At 38.5% G+C, this 19514-nt stretch overlaps 1 protein-coding gene across 2 annotated transcripts; it reads right to left on the bottom strand.

Moving 5' to 3' along the window:
• Positions 1-8286: 8286 nt before the first annotated feature.
• On the bottom strand, positions 8287-18413 carry patl2 (PAT1 homolog 2). 2 transcript variants are annotated; one of them, XM_059323994.1, is made up of 19 exons: positions 18260-18413; positions 17861-18017; positions 15325-15599; positions 14853-14915; positions 14724-14777; positions 14478-14642; positions 13504-13578; positions 13238-13335; positions 12319-12393; positions 12105-12228; positions 11875-11992; positions 11043-11149; positions 10904-10957; positions 10674-10816; positions 10399-10555; positions 9500-9640; positions 9316-9413; positions 9070-9210; positions 8287-8970 (listed from the first exon to the last, which is right to left on the bottom strand). In XM_059323994.1, exons 1-19 carry the CDS (start codon positions 18281-18283, stop codon positions 8937-8939), a joined length of 2103 nt encoding a protein of 700 aa, XP_059179977.1. In that variant the 5' UTR covers positions 18284-18413; the 3' UTR covers positions 8287-8936. The 2 variants fall into 2 exon arrangements, with proteins under 2 accessions (XP_059179977.1, XP_059179976.1); XM_059323993.1 differs by having other exon boundaries at positions 13238-13386.
• Positions 18414-19514: the final 1101 nt, after the last annotated feature.

Consider the following 19514-nt stretch of genomic DNA (forward strand, 5'->3'; position numbering starts at 1 on the left):
AGATAGTCATTTTTTCCAGGGACTGTATGACAGTTATTAGAGCAAAGGAATGGTCAGATAATTCAGAACATTTGTAATTTGCATTTTTGGGAGAGCAAAAAGAATAATGTATTTTTTTTAATTTTTCCTAAAGGCAGGATAGTCAGATTTTTTTTTAATACTGTACTTTTTCCCTTTGCATTCCATTGACTTATTTTTTCTCATTATTTAACTTTTAATATTCAGTGTGTGGGGTGAATTACTATGGTGCTCAGGTCCATCAGACCGCTTTGTTGGTTCAGTGACATTAATAAATGAAGAAGCTCTATAAGAGTTGTGTATTTTGTCCGTCAAAAAATCTGGCATATTTAACTCAATTTCTCATTTATTCAGTGGTGACTATAGAGATAATTATTATTCTGTGCAAGTTTTCAATTGGAACTGTTATGTACTGCTTCTACTATCTAAAGTGATTTATATTAAGTGTATAAAAACAATGTAGTTATATATTTATTGAGAGGAAAGGTAGTTAAACATAAGGTTCAGCCCCTCTCCCCACAACAATATATTTTTTTACAATCCCTTTTTTACAATCCGTTTTTAAAAGCTGAATCTCTAGTTGACTCAGCAGTCTGATGAACATTTTTGGGAAGCAGTCGACTCAGTCAATGGAGTGACTGTGTACAAGCAGTAAAACCATTCTTTCCCTCCTCACAGAGGGATGTTAAATTTAGACTGCTGCTGCCACCGAAGCCGAGCTGCCTTTGATTTCACAAACGGAGACCGCTGGTAAAGAGAAAAGAATATATAGTTGCTTCGCATCATCACAAGAAAAGTGAGCACACGTAAGAGCTATACAGCGAGCGTTGCTAAGATTTCAGTTTAACACGATCGCTTGGTATTTGACAGGCAAACCCGAGCGTCTGAAAGACATTTGTCTCATCTCTTTTTCATCTCTTTAGATGTACTGATGACTGACTGAGCAGGTTGTACTCTTTGGCTGCACAGATTCATGCAGTGTTGCAGAATTTTAATACTTTAACGTAGTAAGTTTTGGAGTCCATAAAGAATGCAAAAACTCAACACAATGCAGAATATACAATTGTCCTGATAGTGATTCAAATAACTGGATCAGGAATCAATCAATTCAATTCTAATTTTAGTAGTAGTAGTATTTCCAGTATTATGTACTATATAGATTATATAATGGAAATTAACAGCATTGACCGATTCCGTAGTAAGGGCAAAACATTAAATTGTATAAATTAATTAATATTCTGTATATTTGGTTTATTTCCTGACATAATCCCCTCTTTTTTTAGAACGCTTTGCATCATCAAAAGCGACATGAAGGGAAACTTTTTCACATACAGGTAATGCAGTCCTACAGGTGCTTCCTGTGGAAGGGGTAAATAGAAAGAGGATGTTTGGAGGAAGAAAGCAGTTTCTCAGTGACACTAAAGAGACAGTCTTTGGTCGTATGTCAGCTCATAACTCACAACTGATTCAACTTCTCCCAAGTCTACAGAACATAGTACTCACATTTCTTCCTCAAAATAAACTCTGGAGCTTTATTTTTTTCCTAAAAGTATTCCAATAACAGTGACTGGAAGGTTTAAATTAAATTTTAATTAAAATTAAGTGGACAAATGTGACTTCCCCAAGGCTCCATTCTGGGCCTCTTCTGTTTTAAACGTCTACATGTTTCCACTGTCTCAGTTTTTGGGTAAAAAAACCCGAAATAAGTTACCATTATTATGCAGACAACACCTAAAATTACATATCATATTATCAGGGGACAATGGTCCAATAAAAAGCCTGAATAAGTGCATTGAACGAAACAATGGATGGATGTGGCAGAATTTTCTTCAGTTATACAAGACTGTATACACAAACTTTTCACAGGTTTGCTATCCCTGGGTATTTTGGCCATTAACCAAGCAACAAATGTAAACAGCACATAGTTCCCCTATAAGGTGGGCATGGATTAACACCGGGAGACCAGTGTTCACGTCCTATTGGAATTAATGTATAGAAGTATTTATTTAATTTAATTTAATTGGGCATATATTGTAGGATAACTTAGAAAACCTGGTTTACGTAGTAAAATCTTGCACATCTGTTCATGAGAATCCATTGAAGAGAGACGAAATAGAATTAGTTGTTTTTGAAGCCAAGGAGCAACAATTTAAAGTTAGTGCTCAGCTTCAGTTGATAATGTGAAACATGGACCAAGCAAGAAATCTGGGTCTAGTCATGGACTCAGACCTGAATTTCAACAGCCACATTAGGAAAATTACAAAGTCAGCCTTCTATAACCTTAAGAATATGTCAAATTTATCTCAGGTATTTTATACCCATCTGTTATTTTTGCTTATTTTTTAGTTTTTATTCTTTTGGCTCATAAAAGGCTGTTCTTAAATGCTGTTTCATGGTTTTGTGGGAGGCATTTTGAAATGCTTTGTTGCTGAATATATATGAATAAACTCGCCTTTGCCTTAAATCAACCATTTGACTTAATTATGTAGATTACATGTTAACTTTCCTGATTTCTTGCTTCCTTATACATTTATTCTAACAGAGCAAATCCTTTACACAAGCAGTCTCAGTCATAAAAGCAGTGCACATATTTAGTTAATTTACAAAACACATAAATCTAATGTAAGACGATATGTTTATCACATTATTTCTATACACTGTAAAAAAAAAGATAAACAATAACTACACAATAAAATTGAGGCAACAGATTGCTTGCAATATTATTAATTAAATCTAACTACGTTACAAGTTGAGTTAATAACAACTTAACAGGAAGTGCCTGTTAATTAAAAACGGACTAATTCTATTGTGTTGGATTCATTCAAAATTCTCTTGATTTAGAATTACAGACACATAAAGATTATATTTAATGTGATCAAAATAAGTAGATTCTATCTCAAACATTTTTATATTAAAGTTACTGAAACAACTGCCTCAAAATCAAGGACGCCTTTATATTTAATACATTTTATCAAATATATTAAGTAAAATGAAATGACTACAGAATAATTTATTACAGTGTATGACTCCCAGTAGGGACCTTCACCTCCCTACATCACTCACCCCCAGTGTGTGCCGTCTGCACTAGCCACAGTATCACCGCACTCTGAAGAAGTAGTCGTCCCTGCATGGTGGACCTGGAGGGGGAAAAAAGCCCAAAATGTTTTAAACCCAGCAGGAGGATGAGGAGAATAAAGCAGATGATGTGGAGTGGGCAACGTACCCCGATTGTGAGTGTCTCATATACACTCTGGTCTGAGGCGCCCCTCCTTCTGCTTATAGATGCTCCTGTTCTCCAGATCCTCCCCCGCCTGTTGGGAGAGACACCCGAGGTGTACACACACACTAACTAAATAATTGGGCACTTAAAGTACATTAACACTTAAGAGTGACAGAGAGGGGCAAAGAGAGGGAGTTCAGCAGATTGGACATTGACTGATGAACTCACATCACACAAGAGGACGGGTCATTGTCATAGTTTATACAAACCATCGAAAAACTTTCTCATACTAAAGGTGAGGCAGGTTAAAGCTGCCAGTCTCAAACAGCCTGAGGGTCAGAGAGCAGCTGGAAGGGTCGAAATCTTTCAACGTAAACTTAAAACTACAGATACAGCCAAGCATTGAACGGCTTATAGACATAATTACGTCACAGATTGCATTAATTTAGAATAATTTTTGCTCTATTTTGTTATTTTATTATACATTTTTGATTGATACCTTGATTTTGTTGTCTTTTAATCTAGTTTAATCAATTTTTAAAAATAGATTTTAAATCAATTTTAATGCATTGTATTGTAATTTTATCTTTTTTTTAAGTTTTGTTTTATCATCATCATTTGTATTTTCCATTTTAAATCTAAAATGTGTATTTATTTCACAATTTTTATTGCTTGGCATGAGTTTTTTCTTAGCTCTTAGTCTATTTTTTCTTTTCAATCCATTTTTATTTTAAAATTTGTATTCAACTTTTAGTTTTATTGCCTTGCATGCATTATTTGCTGAAATATTTTTGTCTTTTGCTGTGGGTTTCACAGAAGCACTTTGAACTGCACAAATCTGTGTGAAAGGTGCTACACAAATAGTTTGACTTATAATTTTCAAACTGTATATATTACAGCAAATGCATGTCTACTATATTTGGGATCAGGATGTTGGAAAACATCCTTATGTCTCGTAGTAATAATAAATAAATATCTTCCCTTGAAAGCAGAATGTGCTTTAAAATATTTAAATGAACTATAGTCAAGTCAAATATAGCACGTAAAAGATGACAGAAGTCACACTTACATTAAAACATCAAACACACCATAACGCATAAAACAACACAGACTGAGACTCAACAGAACAGTCACACCATGGAAACATACAGAGCCGACATGCTACCTTTACATCTGTAGACATAAATCATTCTTAATGACTTTACCACAGTGACATTAGAAAACAAAGTTACACTTGCACATGCAATAATGTTAATAGGTACTAAATGTGGTTTGAAAGGTGTTTTTGTAGCCATTGTGACACATTTTGTTCACACAAAAAATACAAAAAAAGAGCATATTTTGCTCAACATGCAACCCGTCTGGACTATGCGGTTTTATTTGTGAATGGACTTTAAACTGGAAGTGATGTCACTTCTGTCATAAAGAGAGATGATGGAAACTGTGAGTGAGCCTCTTTCAGTCTACAATGTCTCCATGGTCTCAGCCAACACACAGAGTTGGTGAGAGCGGCCCCTTGTATATTTAAAGAAAGAAAAGCAAGTAAAAAGAGAACGATATCTCACCTTTCACATAGATTCCTCACTTAAAGTCCAAATCCTCTTCTTATGGGGTCAAGGAGAGGTTAACGTCTCACCACGCAGCCCACCCAGACCTCTCACATACTTGGCTTCTCAAAGTCACTCACCATCTCCGCTGCCACTGACAAACCATCTGTCTAACTTCTCACCATCTGGAAACAAATGTGTCTTTCAATTCCTTCTTTGATCCGTCCGCTTCCCTTCTCTTTCGGAAATGTTGACATTGTCATGATTTTAATCATCCAGCATTGATTAAAGTGGGCAGAAGAAGGGATAAGTGGAGTAATACTTGAATTAAAATTATAGATGGAGTAGAATTTGCCAACTTTTTCATGCGTGTAAAGACCAACTTCACCTAAAAAAGAATTTATTTTAAGCAGTGGTGGAAGAAGTTTTCAGATCCCTTAAGTAAAACATCTAATTCTGAACTGTGAAATTACTCCACCTAAAGTAAAAGTCCTGCATTCAAAACTTAAGTACAAATGTATCAGCAGTAAAATGTACTTAAAGTATCAAAAAGAAAAAAGTAGTCGTTATGCTGAACGACCCCACTCAGTTTTATGTATTCCAAATATATTATTGGTATTGATGCATTTCTTTATTGTTTTAATTTAGTAAAGCTAGGGCTCATTTTAACTACTAAATATACTATTATGAGGTTAAATTCAAATGAATGTGCAACTGCTTTAAATTTATCATGTTACATCTTGACCTGAAAAGTACCTAAAGCTGGCGGCTAAACATAGTGGAGTAAAAAGTACAATATTTGCCTTAAAACGTAGCAAAGTCGAGTTTAAAGTTACATAAAGTTGAAATACTCAAGTAAGGTACAAGGACCTCAAAATTGTACTTGTGTAAGATGCACAATTGCTGAAGGCCTTCGTCCTGGCTGTTTAGTGTTTAAAGATGTCAGGAACAGCTTTTATAGGTATGTAGTTTGTGTGGGTGACAGCTGTGCTGAGTGGAAAATGCATGTCTAAACTTAACTGTTGAAGGGTCAAGAGGTCATCATACTTAGATGACATTTAGATATTTACCTTCAAACACAACACTGATATAGCCTGGCTAACACCAGATCAAATCTCATTGGAGATTAGGTCTGGACACCTTCAATGGATTTCTCCGTAGAGGAGGTGTGGTTTACGATCCTCCGGAGCCGTTTATTGGGCGCTTAGAATGTCTATCAAAAGCGTCTGTAGGTAGCTCTTAGCCAATCAGATCAGTTATACCAGATGACGTAGTAGAGCAACAGAGATGGATGTTTGTTGTGTGTGTGTCTGTGAGAGAGTGTTGCTGCTGCTTTGCTTCTCCAGTTCTCGCTTTCTGCAAGATTATTTATTTTCATGCTTTATTCCCCCTTGTGTCATTCTGCCACACACATCCACTGATTTTATGGGCAACAAACAAGCTGCTGCGGGTCTCTCGGCGGCTCCGCTGTCCCCCGATTCGGAGCGAGATCACCGGCGGTGACCAACAGCTCGCCGGCTAGGCGCAACGAGCCGCCGAGACCGCCTGTGCGGCGCTAACAGCCCCGCTACCGGTGATCTCGCTACCAGCCGGGGGACAGCGGAGCCGCCGAGAGACCTTTCGCCTTTCAACTTTCGCTCTAAACTATTTAAAACACCGTCTACAGCTAAAGAGAGTTTCGCGTCTGCAGCAGCCATGTTGGATCCGGAAAGCTTCCAAGTGCCGAGTAGTACGCGTCATCGTCTTGCCGTCCCTCCCCGCTCTGTGATTGGATCCCTAAAGGAGAATCGCTTCAAATAACGGGTAGAGCTGACAAATAGTCAACTAATTGGTCAAACAGAAAAACAGTGGCCAACTGTTTGACAATATATTTGTTTTTCGTGCAAAAGCGGCACAAAATGCCATTTTCAGCTTCTAAAACCTTGGACTTTGAGAAACAGGGATTTACATTTTACCATTTTCTGACAATATATAGACCATCCAACGTTTTGTGTCAGGTTTGGTCGCCCTGACAAGATGTCACAGTCCCCTTAAAACACATTCAGTAGAGTATCGTCTTGTCGGTATTATATATCTACTGTTCCACATTAATTTGTCTTACTAGCAACAATCTGCACTACAATTTATTTTAAAGACACAGCGACACTGTTAAGCCACCCTGGCCCCAAATTCCAGCCCATTAACAGGCAATAAAAGGAAACATTAAATGTCTGCCAACACAAGACTTCAGAGTCTTTAAATATCTTACACTGACAAATCAAAACACATTAAAAAGGAGAAAGACTTCCAAGAGAAATTGTGTCCTCAGTTAGAGGTACATTACATCCCAAAACATTAGTGCTGGCAGAGCCCTAAAGTTACCACATACTGGTATTAGTCGCCTTCTGTTCTAGTCATTTACTTGGTCATTTGTAAAACTTGCCTTGTGTATTTTGTGAATCACTTTTCTCAGTGACTACTTTGACAGAAATTAGTGTCTTTAAACATTTCTTAAAAAGTCACATCATGTCCTGCTGCCAGTTTCTTCTTTTAGGAATGTTGCACACTCGCGTTTAAGCACAGAAGTTATTGGTTTAGTTAAAACTCCACTCCCTTCAGCTAAAATGGAAATATATCTGGGGGTTTAAGAGTTTCTTTCAAAGTTGTGTGGCAGAGTCGATTTAGAGGATAAGTTTTGTGTAGAGGCTAAGCCCACTCTTTAAGCCAATGAGCGGCTGTTCCATGGGTAGAATTGAAGCACTTTTTACCTTTTTTTTTTATTTTATTTTTTTAAATCAATGAAATTCCAAGTCATATTTGCAATTAAAACCATTGGTTGCATTTATTCATTTTGATTCTTCTTTGTTTCTCTAGACGAACTGTGGCTTGTATATGGCTGGGAAGTGATGTGGTTTGTCTGTGTGGTCAAAAACTGTATGTGCTTCCGGGTAGCACCCAAGATCGTTCCCATTTATGCCAAGAGCGCTAATTGGCTCCAACACTTCATATTCATCTTTTTGCTGTTCACTTCCTAAATGTTTTGGGTTCCGCAGATGCCATCGCTGTGTGACCAAAAACAAGAACATTTTTTCCCTTTACATTTCCTTTCTGACCAGATATTGTTTGGATTGTTTCGTAATATAGGCCCTCTTCAAAGACACCAGACTCATTTAACAAAAACATAAATGTTACATCGAAGAACATGCAAGTTTCTGGTGTCTCGCTGCCTTGATCAGTTTGAGTTATCGTCTGAATTTAAACTAACCCTCTAAGTCCTTTGAAAAAAGTATAGATGGATGAAATGGCTTCAGTCTGGTGACAAGTTAAAGTAGTGAAAGTATTCTAAATATAGCATACATTTAAAACAGTTTGGTGTGCCCTTTGCAGTTTTTTTGTTGAGTACCTAGTGAGGGCAACAACACATTTAAGGCACCAACAAACACAAAGCACAAGGAGCAGATCATATGCTCCGAGAATAGTGTGCTAAGATGTATTTTCTTCAGACTTGATCACACCGTTAAGCGTTTTTAAATATTTTTTTTATTTGTGTTGCAAGTGCTCTACAAGGGTGCAATATAAATTATAACCGTTTCCAAATTAATGTAATAAATAAAAATTACAAATACATCATATTTAGTATTGCTACACATGTATACACAAAGCATGCCTTTTTACAAAAAAACAAAATTGCATGGTTCCTTAATGGTTAGTATAATAATTAACATATAGGTTCAGCTGTACAGTCATAAATTACTATACAATCCTCACATGGTCACCAATATCTGATCAATACATTTATCTCAGTTAGTTTCTTGTCCTGAAGACACATGAGTAAATCAGCTTCGTCTACTAGTTAATGTAATGGTACCAACTCTGTTTATGGTAATGATAAACCCTTATTTTGGAAGGTTAAAACAAAAAAAAGATCAGGTTTGTGATTTCAGAATAACGACTGGAGACCAAAGAGAGGAAAGTAAAAAGATCAGATAAAAGGAAATAAACAGGGAAACAGTTTTAGTGTGAAAAAATGTGACGGGATGAGGGAGAGAGGGAAAAAAATTAAAGCATATTTACATTGTTCTATTATTAATGAACACTAAGGAGTTTTTGTCAGGGCTAGTGCTCATCACAACCTGGTCATTAGTTGAACGTCTCGTTAGCTTACGTCCACCTTAAGATGCAAGAGCCAGGAATCCAGTTGAAGACCTAAACCAAGATATTTGGTAATGATATGTAAGCCTGCATTGTCTGCAAGTTAGTGTGAAAATATCCTCTTGTATCAAAACATGTTAAAAAGGGACTTACTCCATGTTGCTTTTCAGCTGATGCACAGTGCGTTTGTCCAGGTAACGACAGAAGAGAGTGAGCAGGTTTGAGGGCAGGAGGAGCGGCTCCACCAGGGAACACTGGGACAGCTGTCCCGCCACCTGGAATATTGTGTCCGTCCTAGAAAATAAATACATTTAAAAAAAGACAAAGAACACTACTCTTAAACTCATAAGGATGTTAAAATAATCTTATCCCATCAAATATAAGCCTTAAAATGCCCACCAGGTCTCAAAGTCTCCGATGCTGGGCTCAAGTGGAACACCTGAGGACAGCAGCTTCTCTCCTTGGGACAGCAGAGCATACAGCAAGGACAGTCCAAACTGAAAGGAAAAGAAGTGTCACAAAGATTCTGTGCAAAAATAAAAAGGACTTGAATAAAAGCCAACAAGCAACAGCAAGCAGGGACCTTGTTCTGACATGCCAGCGACAGAGACTCGTAGGTGGCCAGAGACTCGGATGATGTCAGATCTTTGAGGAAAACGATTAGCTGACTGAACGACAGACCTCCAATCACATTTCGAAGAGGCGGGTAAAGCACTGGAAGGGCCTGGAAAGAGGATATGAGGAAGATAAGATTAATCCAATAGAGTTCATGTTGTTTAAAGGGGGACTGTATACAAGCATTTTCTCTGCCGTCAGCATCTGCAAAGCTAGGGAATATTGGATGTGCAACGACAGGCGAGAACCGCCATAAAGCAAATCTGACAATGTGACTTCAGTAGTGCTGACAGTCCTGGCCCTCACGAATATGCTAAGCATAAATCAAGCTTCAGAAGTTTCATAAATGATCTAATCCAACAGACGGTTGAATTTGAAACAAAATACACAACCTAGGTTTATAGGAGTGCGAAGGGCTGAAATATTAGATCAATTATTTTTTAGAATAGCTGGTCATTTTTTATATAACAGAAGGACGGCAATAAATACAGAAACATATCAAATCACACAGTAGTAAATATAAAAGGCAAAAAAGGTTATGCAAAAAAAAAAAAAAGTGCTAGTGCCAGACTCACCAACAGCTTTATTCACACTGAGGATGCTAAACTCTCTCCTCTCTACCCCCGGCTCCATCTACCAGGCTGTCAGGAAGCCTAACCTTGTGCACTTCACTTTACTGTTTACTTTAAGTGTTAGAAAAGTCTTGTCTTACTCGTGGGATAGTTAGAAACATAATTTTGATTCCTTTGTATGTCTGCTACATGTGAAGAACTAACAATAAAGCTGAATTTGACTTTGAATTACATAACTACAAAACTGCAACTCAGCCTTTGTTCGGCTGAGCCAAGTAGAGCATACTCTCCTCACCTCTTCTGGATCTCTGTTCATCAGCGTAGGAAGGTTCGAGGTCACAACGCTCAAGATCTTCAGCGATGCATCAGGTTTCAGGAATGGGAGCAGACGGGCGAGTAGCCTTTTGCCTTTGGAGACCAGCAGGAAAGGAAGAAACTCCACTCCTGAATCTCTACAGCGAAACATTTGAGAAATTCATTGTCTATCACTAGTTAACTATAGCGTTTTATCAAGCATGTGTTATCAAACACTCATCACTTCTTGCACTTGGCGTGGTGCGTTTAACTCACAGGGGACTGTGGTGTTGCAGCTGGGAGTAGATTTGCTCCACTTTCCCCTGTGACTTCTCCAGCAACCTTCTTTCTTCTGCTTCAGACAAAACGCTGGTTTTCATCCTCTCGGCCTCCTCAACCTCCAACAGAACCATGAACAGCTGCAGGGCAGAACATGTGTGACCGAGTGGAGACGGTGAATTAAATGCATCTTGTTACATCAAAACAAGTACTCAGACAGCAGGTACCTTTTCTATTTTGCTGAGGACCACTAACCGCTGTTGTCGGATGTCTTTTTGTTCCTGTAAGGTGGAAATAAATATCAAGAGTTGTATAAATCTACCTTCCTTAATACCAAGATGCCAAAAATGTCTCAAAAACAGTCACCTCCTGAGGACCCTGAGCTTGGACTGCATGAACGGCGCTGATGGCACGTCGAGGAGAGTAACATGTGGACACAGCAACTTGACCCAAAGAGCCTTCAATGTGCACCACTGGAAGAAGAAAATACTTTTACAGATTGATTAAAACATGTACAAAACTGTAGGCTTGAGTAGATACAAGTCTTGTATTATCCTTTCACAGAACAGCGTAGGTTTGGTCTCAAAAGTGTGTGTGGCAATGAAGAAAATACAGTTCTTTAAAAAGATAAAAACTACAGCAAACCAAAGTAATAATCGCAAAAAAAGAGCAGTGACTATAGACGAAATTTTCGAAACAAACAAAACCAAAACCACACCTCCAATTACTGCTTATCGTCGTACAGTCATGGAAAAAATTAGACCATCCTTGTTCTTGCCAATTTCTTGTTCATTTTAATGCCTGGGACAACTAAAGGTACATTTGTTTGGACAAATATAATGATAAACAAAATAGCTCAGAAGAGTTTAATTTAAGATAATAAACAAAATCTGAAATCAAAAAGAAAACAAGGGTGGTCTAATAAGTTTTTCCATGACTGTAGGTGGCGCCAAACAGATTGAAACAGGGATCAAGATTATAATTTAACCGTGCATTAATAGAGGATTTTTTGTGTCTGAGAAAGCAAAGTTGCCAGCATCTTTTTCTGCCCTTCACCACCATCAACATTTTATCAGCTCAGATCTTTTCTCTCCTGCCCTGTGGTGGCCTGACAGTAAAAGGTCCAGAGAAACATGGGTATGTCACATGCCAAATAATGGAGGTTCAGACAGGCTCGACGAAAACATGAGAGAGAAACCTGGTGCATAAACGTCAGTTTTCGTGATGTAAGGTGTTGTGAGCTTTGGTGGCTCCCTCTTGCTCCTGATGCCCAGCTCTTCCTCCGCCATCTTAGCTTCTATCCGCCGATAGTACTCCTGTGACAAAGTTTAAAGTATGTATGTGCAGAAAATAAAAAAGGAGCAAAGATTTGTTTGGCTTAAAAGCAATAATAAATAATGAACACACTACAGAGAACAGACTTCCTACCTGGTAATAGTAGTCCTCGTGGTACGGATTCTCACTTTGCAGCTGAATCATCTGCAACCTGGTGATCCACTCCTTCTCTTTGGCCGTCATGAGGTTACAGTAAGGATCCCAGCTGTCTGATTTTCTACAAACAGGTTATATTACTGTATAAACAAACCTTTTCTCCTTGTCAACATACAGATTATGAAAAATAAGATGAAGATGTAGTACCAACCTTTGGAATATGCGTTGTTTTTGACTAAGTAGCCGTTTATGTTGTGGGTGGAGCTGGGTGACAGGACCGGGGCACCTGTGGGTTAGACAACGTCACTTTCAAAGAACCATGGATGATGCATGAAAGTGAAGAATAATTCATGCATCCCCATTCTTCCTTGGCCGATGCTACAAAAAAAACAAAACGTGTCCATGCGTTCATCTTGAGCAAGCTCGACTACTGTGACAGCGTCTTCACAGGTCTCCCTAAAAAGTCAGACAGCTGCAACTCATTCAAAATGCTGCTGCTCGAGTCTTCACCAAGACCGAAAAAGTAGACCATATAACTCCAGTTTTGAGGTCCTTACACTGGCTTCTTATCTGCCAAAGAATTTATTTCAAAATACTACTGTTGGTCTTCAAAGCACTGAATGGTTTATGGCCGAAATACAATTCTGATCTTCTGCTTAGCTACGAAACACCCAGAACGCTCAGATCATCTGGGACTGGTTTACTCTGCGTTTCCAGAGTCAGAACTAAACATGGAGAGGCAGCGTTCAGTTTTTATGCCCCAAATATCTGGAACAAACTCACAGAAAACTGCACGTCTGCTGCAACTCTCAACTCTTTTAAATCAAGACTAAAGACTTTTCTGTTTGCCACTGCCTTTTGTGCACCGTAACTTTTATTCCTTTGATATAAAAAATAAATAAAAATCTTTTATCTACAGTAAGTGCAGCTATGCATTACTCCATCTTCACCTCATAAATACACATCAATGACAGGGATTACATTAAATTTATGAATGTCAGGTCAATGGAAAGAGTTTTATATACTCCTGAGGGACGAACAGGACTGCCAAGTCATAAATAAACTTCGCTGACAAATGTTTCAGACCACAAACCAAACATTCCTGTGAGATACACGAGATTGTGACGCACCTGAAATGCTGCACTGGATTAGACGAGGGGCTGTCAAACAGGGACGGCCTTGGTGAGTTGGCACCAAAGCGAAGCTGCATCATTTTCGGCGTCAGAGACTGAGGAGTGGAGGGACAAGGCCGGTTCGTAGGAAACATGAATCGTCCTGTCTGATTCAGCACAACACAGCATCAAGAGTCAAAACAGACAAGGATTTACTCAACACCTCCTCAATACATTATTTGTTGTAAAATATTAGAATAGGTCTAATTTATTATGGGATAAACCTGATTGTAATATTGCCGTGGGGTTAATGGCTGTCGTGAGAAGATGGGAGATCCTGGTGCCAGGGATGCATGCATCTGCAAGAAAAAAACAAGTTTCAGTGAAGGAATTTGCTAGAAAACACTTGACAAGCATAACATTTTAGAAAATACATTTACTTTCCTTGAGACATTCAGACGGTGTCGTTGGATGAACAAATTGTGTGACACAAACAAATCTCAGCTTAAAATAGTGATATTTTATTTCTATATACAGTCATGGAAAAAATTAGACCACTTTGTTTCTTTTTTTTTTTTCTTTCTTGTTAATTTAAATGCCTGGTACAACTAAAGGTAGCCTACATTTGTTTGGACAAATAACAAAAATAGCTCATAAGAATTTAATTTAAGAGCTTATATCTAGCCATTTTCCATGGTTTTCTTGATCATAACCAAAATCATTAAAGAAAATCATGGAAAATGGCTAGATATAAGCTCTTAAATTAAATTCTTATGAGCTATTTTTGTTATTATAATTGTCCAAACAAATGTACCTTTAGTTATACCAGGCATTAAAATGAACAAGAAATTGACGAAAATAAGGGTGGTTTAATATTCTTTTCCTTGACTGTATGTCTCAGTAAAAACGAACCGTTTGCTCTAACCGGATCCTGAAAAAAAAACGTGAATTTCAGCCTTCATCAATGCAACTGAGAAACCTTGAATGTCTCAGCTGAAACCAAGAGTCACTTAAAAATTCTGCTGGTTGTGCTGTTTCAATTGAGGTGCAGGGCATTTATACTGCAATGAAAATGCCACAATGTGCAAGATCTTGAAACAAAAGGGAAAAAACACTTGGGATTCAAAGGATAAATTGGTGAGTTTCATATTAAATTGTACAGATACGAGTGTCCGAGTGGTCGACAAGAAAGCTGAAGACCCAAATGTTGAACTACTACTTTAAAATAGTTTATTATCTTGTAAAATTAATCTTTCACCTGAGAGGGGCTTCTTTGGCCAAACTGTCTTCTGGAGTAGGACCCTCTGGGTTCCCCTCTCCTGCCCCTGAAGGAAGAGACAGGATATGGCAAACCCAGGAAGTCGGAGGTCAGGTGCTGACCTCTGCCTCTGTGACCATCAATCACACACACTATAGCACTGTCCTAAGAAACAGAATAAAATAAGACAACTGTTTGAGTAACTCACTGTTATACAGATTACAAATGTGTTCAAGTGATCTTAACCTGAAGTATTGATCCTGAGATTCTTCTAGTCTTTCTGGAAGAGGGTTCCATATACTAAAATAAAAAACAAATAAGCAGTGAAGGGAATCAATAGCAGTAACCTAAAGTGTGACAAATGTTTGCACTTACATCATCCTCGAATGATTTCTGGTACATGGCATTCCCACAGTCCACTATGGCGCTGTCAAGGCTCTTAAAAAACAAAAACAGATCAAAATGAAGACAATGGGCTGACCTGTTGAATTTCAGACAATACAGTCATGGAAACAAAATATTAGACTACCCTTTTTCTTCAATTTCTTGTTCATTTTAATACGTGGTACAACTAAAGGTACATTTGTCTGGACAAATATAAATTTAAGATCTGATATCTAGTCATTTTCCATGGTTTTCCTGATAACCAAAATAATTATCAATAAAACCATGGAAAATGGTATCAGCTCTTAAATTAAACTCTTATGAGCCATTTTTGTTGTTACCATTATATTTATCCAAACAAATGTACTTTTAGTTGTACGAGTCATTACATGAACAAAGCAAGGAGAAAACAAGGGTGGTCTAATCATTTTTTCCATGACTGTAGATTATTAATCTGCATCACCTTGAGGCTTGGTCGCCCCTCCACCGTCCTCATCACAGCTGGGTCTTCAAACATCTGGCCCCTGCCCAGCCCTCCTCTCTGCCCGCGACCTCTTCCACGGCGCCCTGGGGGAGCGCGGGGCAGATACTGGGGTCTCTGTCTGGGAGGAGAGGGGGAGCTGTGGCGGGATGATGGTTTGGGGTCGGCTTTAGATTTAGGTTCTGGTGGAGGCGGTGGCTCTCCAAACGGAAGGAGGCCGCTGCCGGGGTCCTCTGTGGCGCCGTTTGCATCGAGATCTACCAAAACAGATACACATCCTTCTTATATACTGTAAAACATTTACTACTACTCACAATAAGTTAGGGATATTGTGAGGTTCTCAGTGGATTTCATACTTAAGGTGTTCGTGTCACTTCAGTGATTTTTGGGATAGGGAGGAAATTGTTTTAGGGTGATAGACAACTCATTTTGCGTTTTCCACGTAATGGTCTCACTGTGTCGGTGCGCCTTATATATTGGGGCCAATACCAAAAAAATACAAAAAGACAACCCTTTTCAATGTGGCATCAATTTCAACATTCTTGGGGTATAAAAAGCTGGCATCGTCAGTAAGTCATTCCCAGTTCATCATTCAAGCAGCCATGAACACACAACGTCACTTAACAGACGAGCCATAGCACGCCTTCAGGTCGGTAGCAGGCAGTCAGATGTTGCTTGTGATCTTGATGTGTCTCAAACTGTCATCAGCAGACTTGCAGCAAGACACAGAACTACTGGCAGTGTTCGTGACAGAGCCAGGAGTGGAGCCCCACGAGTGATGGCCAGTACCTAAGGACCTATGCACTCAGACACCGTTATGCAACTGCTACACAGCTGCAGGCCCGTTTACGAGAAGTGAGGGGTACTAGACAAACCATTCGCAACCGACTCCACCGCTTTGGCTTGAATGCCAAACGAGCGTTGCAGGTGACTCCACTGACACCGCCGTGACCATTTGCAGTGGGCACAAGAGCATGTGACCTGGACAATGCAGCAGTGATGATCACTGATGAGTGTCGAGTCACCTTGGACAGAAATGAAGGTCGTCAGCGCTGCTGGAGAAGGCAAGGTGAGCGATACGCCGAGGTCAACATGGTCCCCAGGGTTCACTTTGGTGGAGGAGGTGCAACAGTCTGGGCAGGCAACACCAGTCAGCGCTAAACAGATTTGGTGATTGTAGAAGGCTCAGTCACTGCACGTTCTTACCTCAGAGACATCATAGGACCCATCATCATCCCCCAATTCCACCAGCACACCCCCAACTTTCTGTTCATGGATGATAATGCTCCACCACATCGTGCCAGAATTGTCACAGCTCAACATCAGGAAGTCGGAGTGCCTCATATGGTTTGGCCAGCAATGTCCCCAGACCTGAACCCCATAGAGCATGTCTGGGACCAGCTGAAGCAGCGACTGGATGCTCGGACCCCCACGTGACCTGACAGAACTGCGTGTAGAACTTGTGGAGGAGTGGTCTGCATCATAGAACAACATCACGAGGCTAGTTAGGACCATGAGACATCGCTGTCAAGCTGTCATTGCGGCAAATGGTGCAAACACCCGCTACTGACTTTGTAAATTTTGGTTATTTGGTTATTTGGTTTGGTTACTATGCTTAGCAGCGATATCCTCCATTTTAAAAAAAAGTTTTTAAGTCTTTAAAGTTTTAAAAATATGAAGCGTTATTGTCACGCAAGTGTTCTTAAGTTAAAATTTTAAGAACGTCCTAAGTGAGAAAACATGACAATTCTTGGGGGGGAAAAGGTGAATAGCATTTAAGAACATTCTTAGGAACATTTTTTTTTTTTTTTTTTAAGAATTTTCTTAAATTTTATCTTAAGACTTTTGTGAATCCGGCCGCAGATTGTTAAGGGATAGTTTAAGTGACTGTTTTGTTTGTAGCACGCTATATTTAGAATATTTTCACATCATAACCTTGCTGTTGGAGTCCGACTTTTAATGGTTATATCCAGCCATGCTCTCTTCAAAGCCACCAGACTTCCTTTGACAAAAGCAGTAATTTAACCTCACCGAATTTGAAACTTGCTGGTCCGCCATTTCCTACATCATTTGTGTTATCATCCAACTTTGGATTGTCAATAGTAATGAAATAACACAAACAAACCAACTGAGGTATATCAGTAAGCTGGCAATTCCCATAATCTGCAAGATAAAATAACTTTTTGTCAAAGGAGTCTGGTTGCTTCAGTCCCCCAACGTCAGCCAAAACAGAGTTGTCCAACGGCATATACAGCAGTGAATATATCCTAAATGTATTGTACACAAACTGATTTTTAATTTGTTTGGCATCTAAAATACATTTCGCTGTTCCCTGTCTACAGCAGTACATTGTTTAGTTTCCATGCTGGTACTTCTGCCTGCAGCAAATACACTCACCAAAGAAGTACCTCATAGAATCTCATTTTCTGTTTTTACCTGCTGCATGACTGGCAGGACTGTTGCCCCCATATGAGCGCTTTTAAAAAAAAAAAAACCCAGCTGAGTAAAATCCACACACCCATTCCAAACGTCTCCTCATTGTAGACGTTTATCTCCTCATCTTCCTCAGCCATGGCCTGCAGGAGCCCACAGTCCATGTTTTTCTCCTCGCCCTCCTCATCGCTCCACTCTCCTCCATTCTCAGGCCACTGAGGCTCAGACACCTTTTCAGCCTCCTGTGGGGTTAAAATATGTCATGAGAGCAAGAAGCAAAAAGAGACACTGAGCACAAAAAATTTGATGAAGCCTTGAAGTGGTAACTTCTAACCAGAAAAATCACTCTAATTCAACTTATTATGGAAATGTAAGATTCAAATTAGCTTGTTAGCACGTTGTGTACGCCCCAAACTGAGACTGACATTCGCTCAATACAACAATATTCAGCGATTAAAACGCAATAACAATGACGCTGACTTACTTGTCGCTGTTCTGAATCACTCATTGTGTATTTTTGGATTTATTTTTTTGCACGTTTTTTGACGTCGACGGGTCACGGTGACTTTCTCCTGCAACGTTACCTGTTTTCTCCGGTCAGACAGCTGCATCACGCTCATTAACTTTTAAATGAACTCACCTGTGAGCTGCAGGGGCGCGTGCACACGTCGAACATGGCTGTATATGACGTCAACACGCTTGACGTAGCAGAGACCTCGACTCTACTGTTTGCTTAAAGTCTCTAAATATATATTTTTTAATTTGTTTAAGGCTTTTTAGTGCCTTTTCTGTTATTTTAAAACACCTGGACACATTCTGGATGCAGAGGCTGATTTTTAAAAATAGTTATGCTCAAAGAGGTGTCTAACAGTGACATCTAGTGGTCAATGTTTATCATAAACTCTTTTCCATTACATTGCCATCCAAGCATTTTAATTTTATTTTTTTATTCTTCATATCATGCCTAATTGAAAATGCTTGGGAAATTATATAAGTATGGTATAGTAAATATGTTCTGGGAATTTTTATTTTATTCTATAAATTTTTTTACCTTTTAATTTATATATGTATATTTATGCAGTTAGATGTGTATAGAATGCAAAATTGACTGATTTATATATTGTTGATCAGAAATATAAATATTACAATTGAATGTTGACAGTTGTATACAAGTAAAATTGTTTAGCAGGCAGGAGTTAATCAGTTTAACTTACTCGTTTTCAGACATTTCATTTCAATGTTTTAGATATTTTTTTATTTTGTGTTTTTTTTAATTTTTATTATTGTTTCATGTCTGAAAATAAAAGAAAAGAAAGAAAGAAATATAGTCAAGATTCTTCTTTCTTTGCAGACCAAAGTAAAAAAAAGTTGTAGCCTATACTATAGTTTATTAGAAATATTATTTTAATACATCGAAGTTACGAGTATACTTTTACTTCTTGTGCTTAATTTGAAGTATATTTAGCATATAGTTTTAAAAAGAGGACTTGAAATTCACTATACTTAAATTAAATATAGTCATTCTGCATTATAAACAGTAAAGTGGTATTTCAATGTAATATCAAAAGTGTACTTTATTGTAAGTAGGATTATAAATGATGTGTAAAATTACTTTACATGTCCCTCCTTACAATATACAGTCTCTGCCCTATTATCAAGTATTTTATTTTGTGTATACTTCATATGATGCCTATTAACCTGTTTGAATATGGAGAATTTTCTATTTTCCTAGCTAAAGT

Source organism: Centropristis striata, chromosome 21 (assembly GCF_030273125.1).
Source record: "Centropristis striata isolate RG_2023a ecotype Rhode Island chromosome 21, C.striata_1.0, whole genome shotgun sequence".
NCBI lineage: Eukaryota > Metazoa > Chordata > Actinopteri > Perciformes > Serranidae > Centropristis > Centropristis striata.

Excerpts from the sequence above, each read along its gene's own strand:
- patl2 (XM_059323993.1), bottom strand. The coding sequence starts at position 18,283 with ATGAGTGATTCAGAACAGCGACAA. Across the intron at positions 14,778-14,852 it reads AGAAATCATTCGAGGATGAT|TATATGGAACCCTCTTCCAG; the intron begins GTAAGTGCAAAC and ends TTTTTATTTTAG. Across the intron at positions 10,958-11,042 it reads AAGCTCAGGGTCCTCAGGAG|GAACAAAAAGACATCCGACA; the intron begins GTGACTGTTTTT and ends TCCACCTTACAG.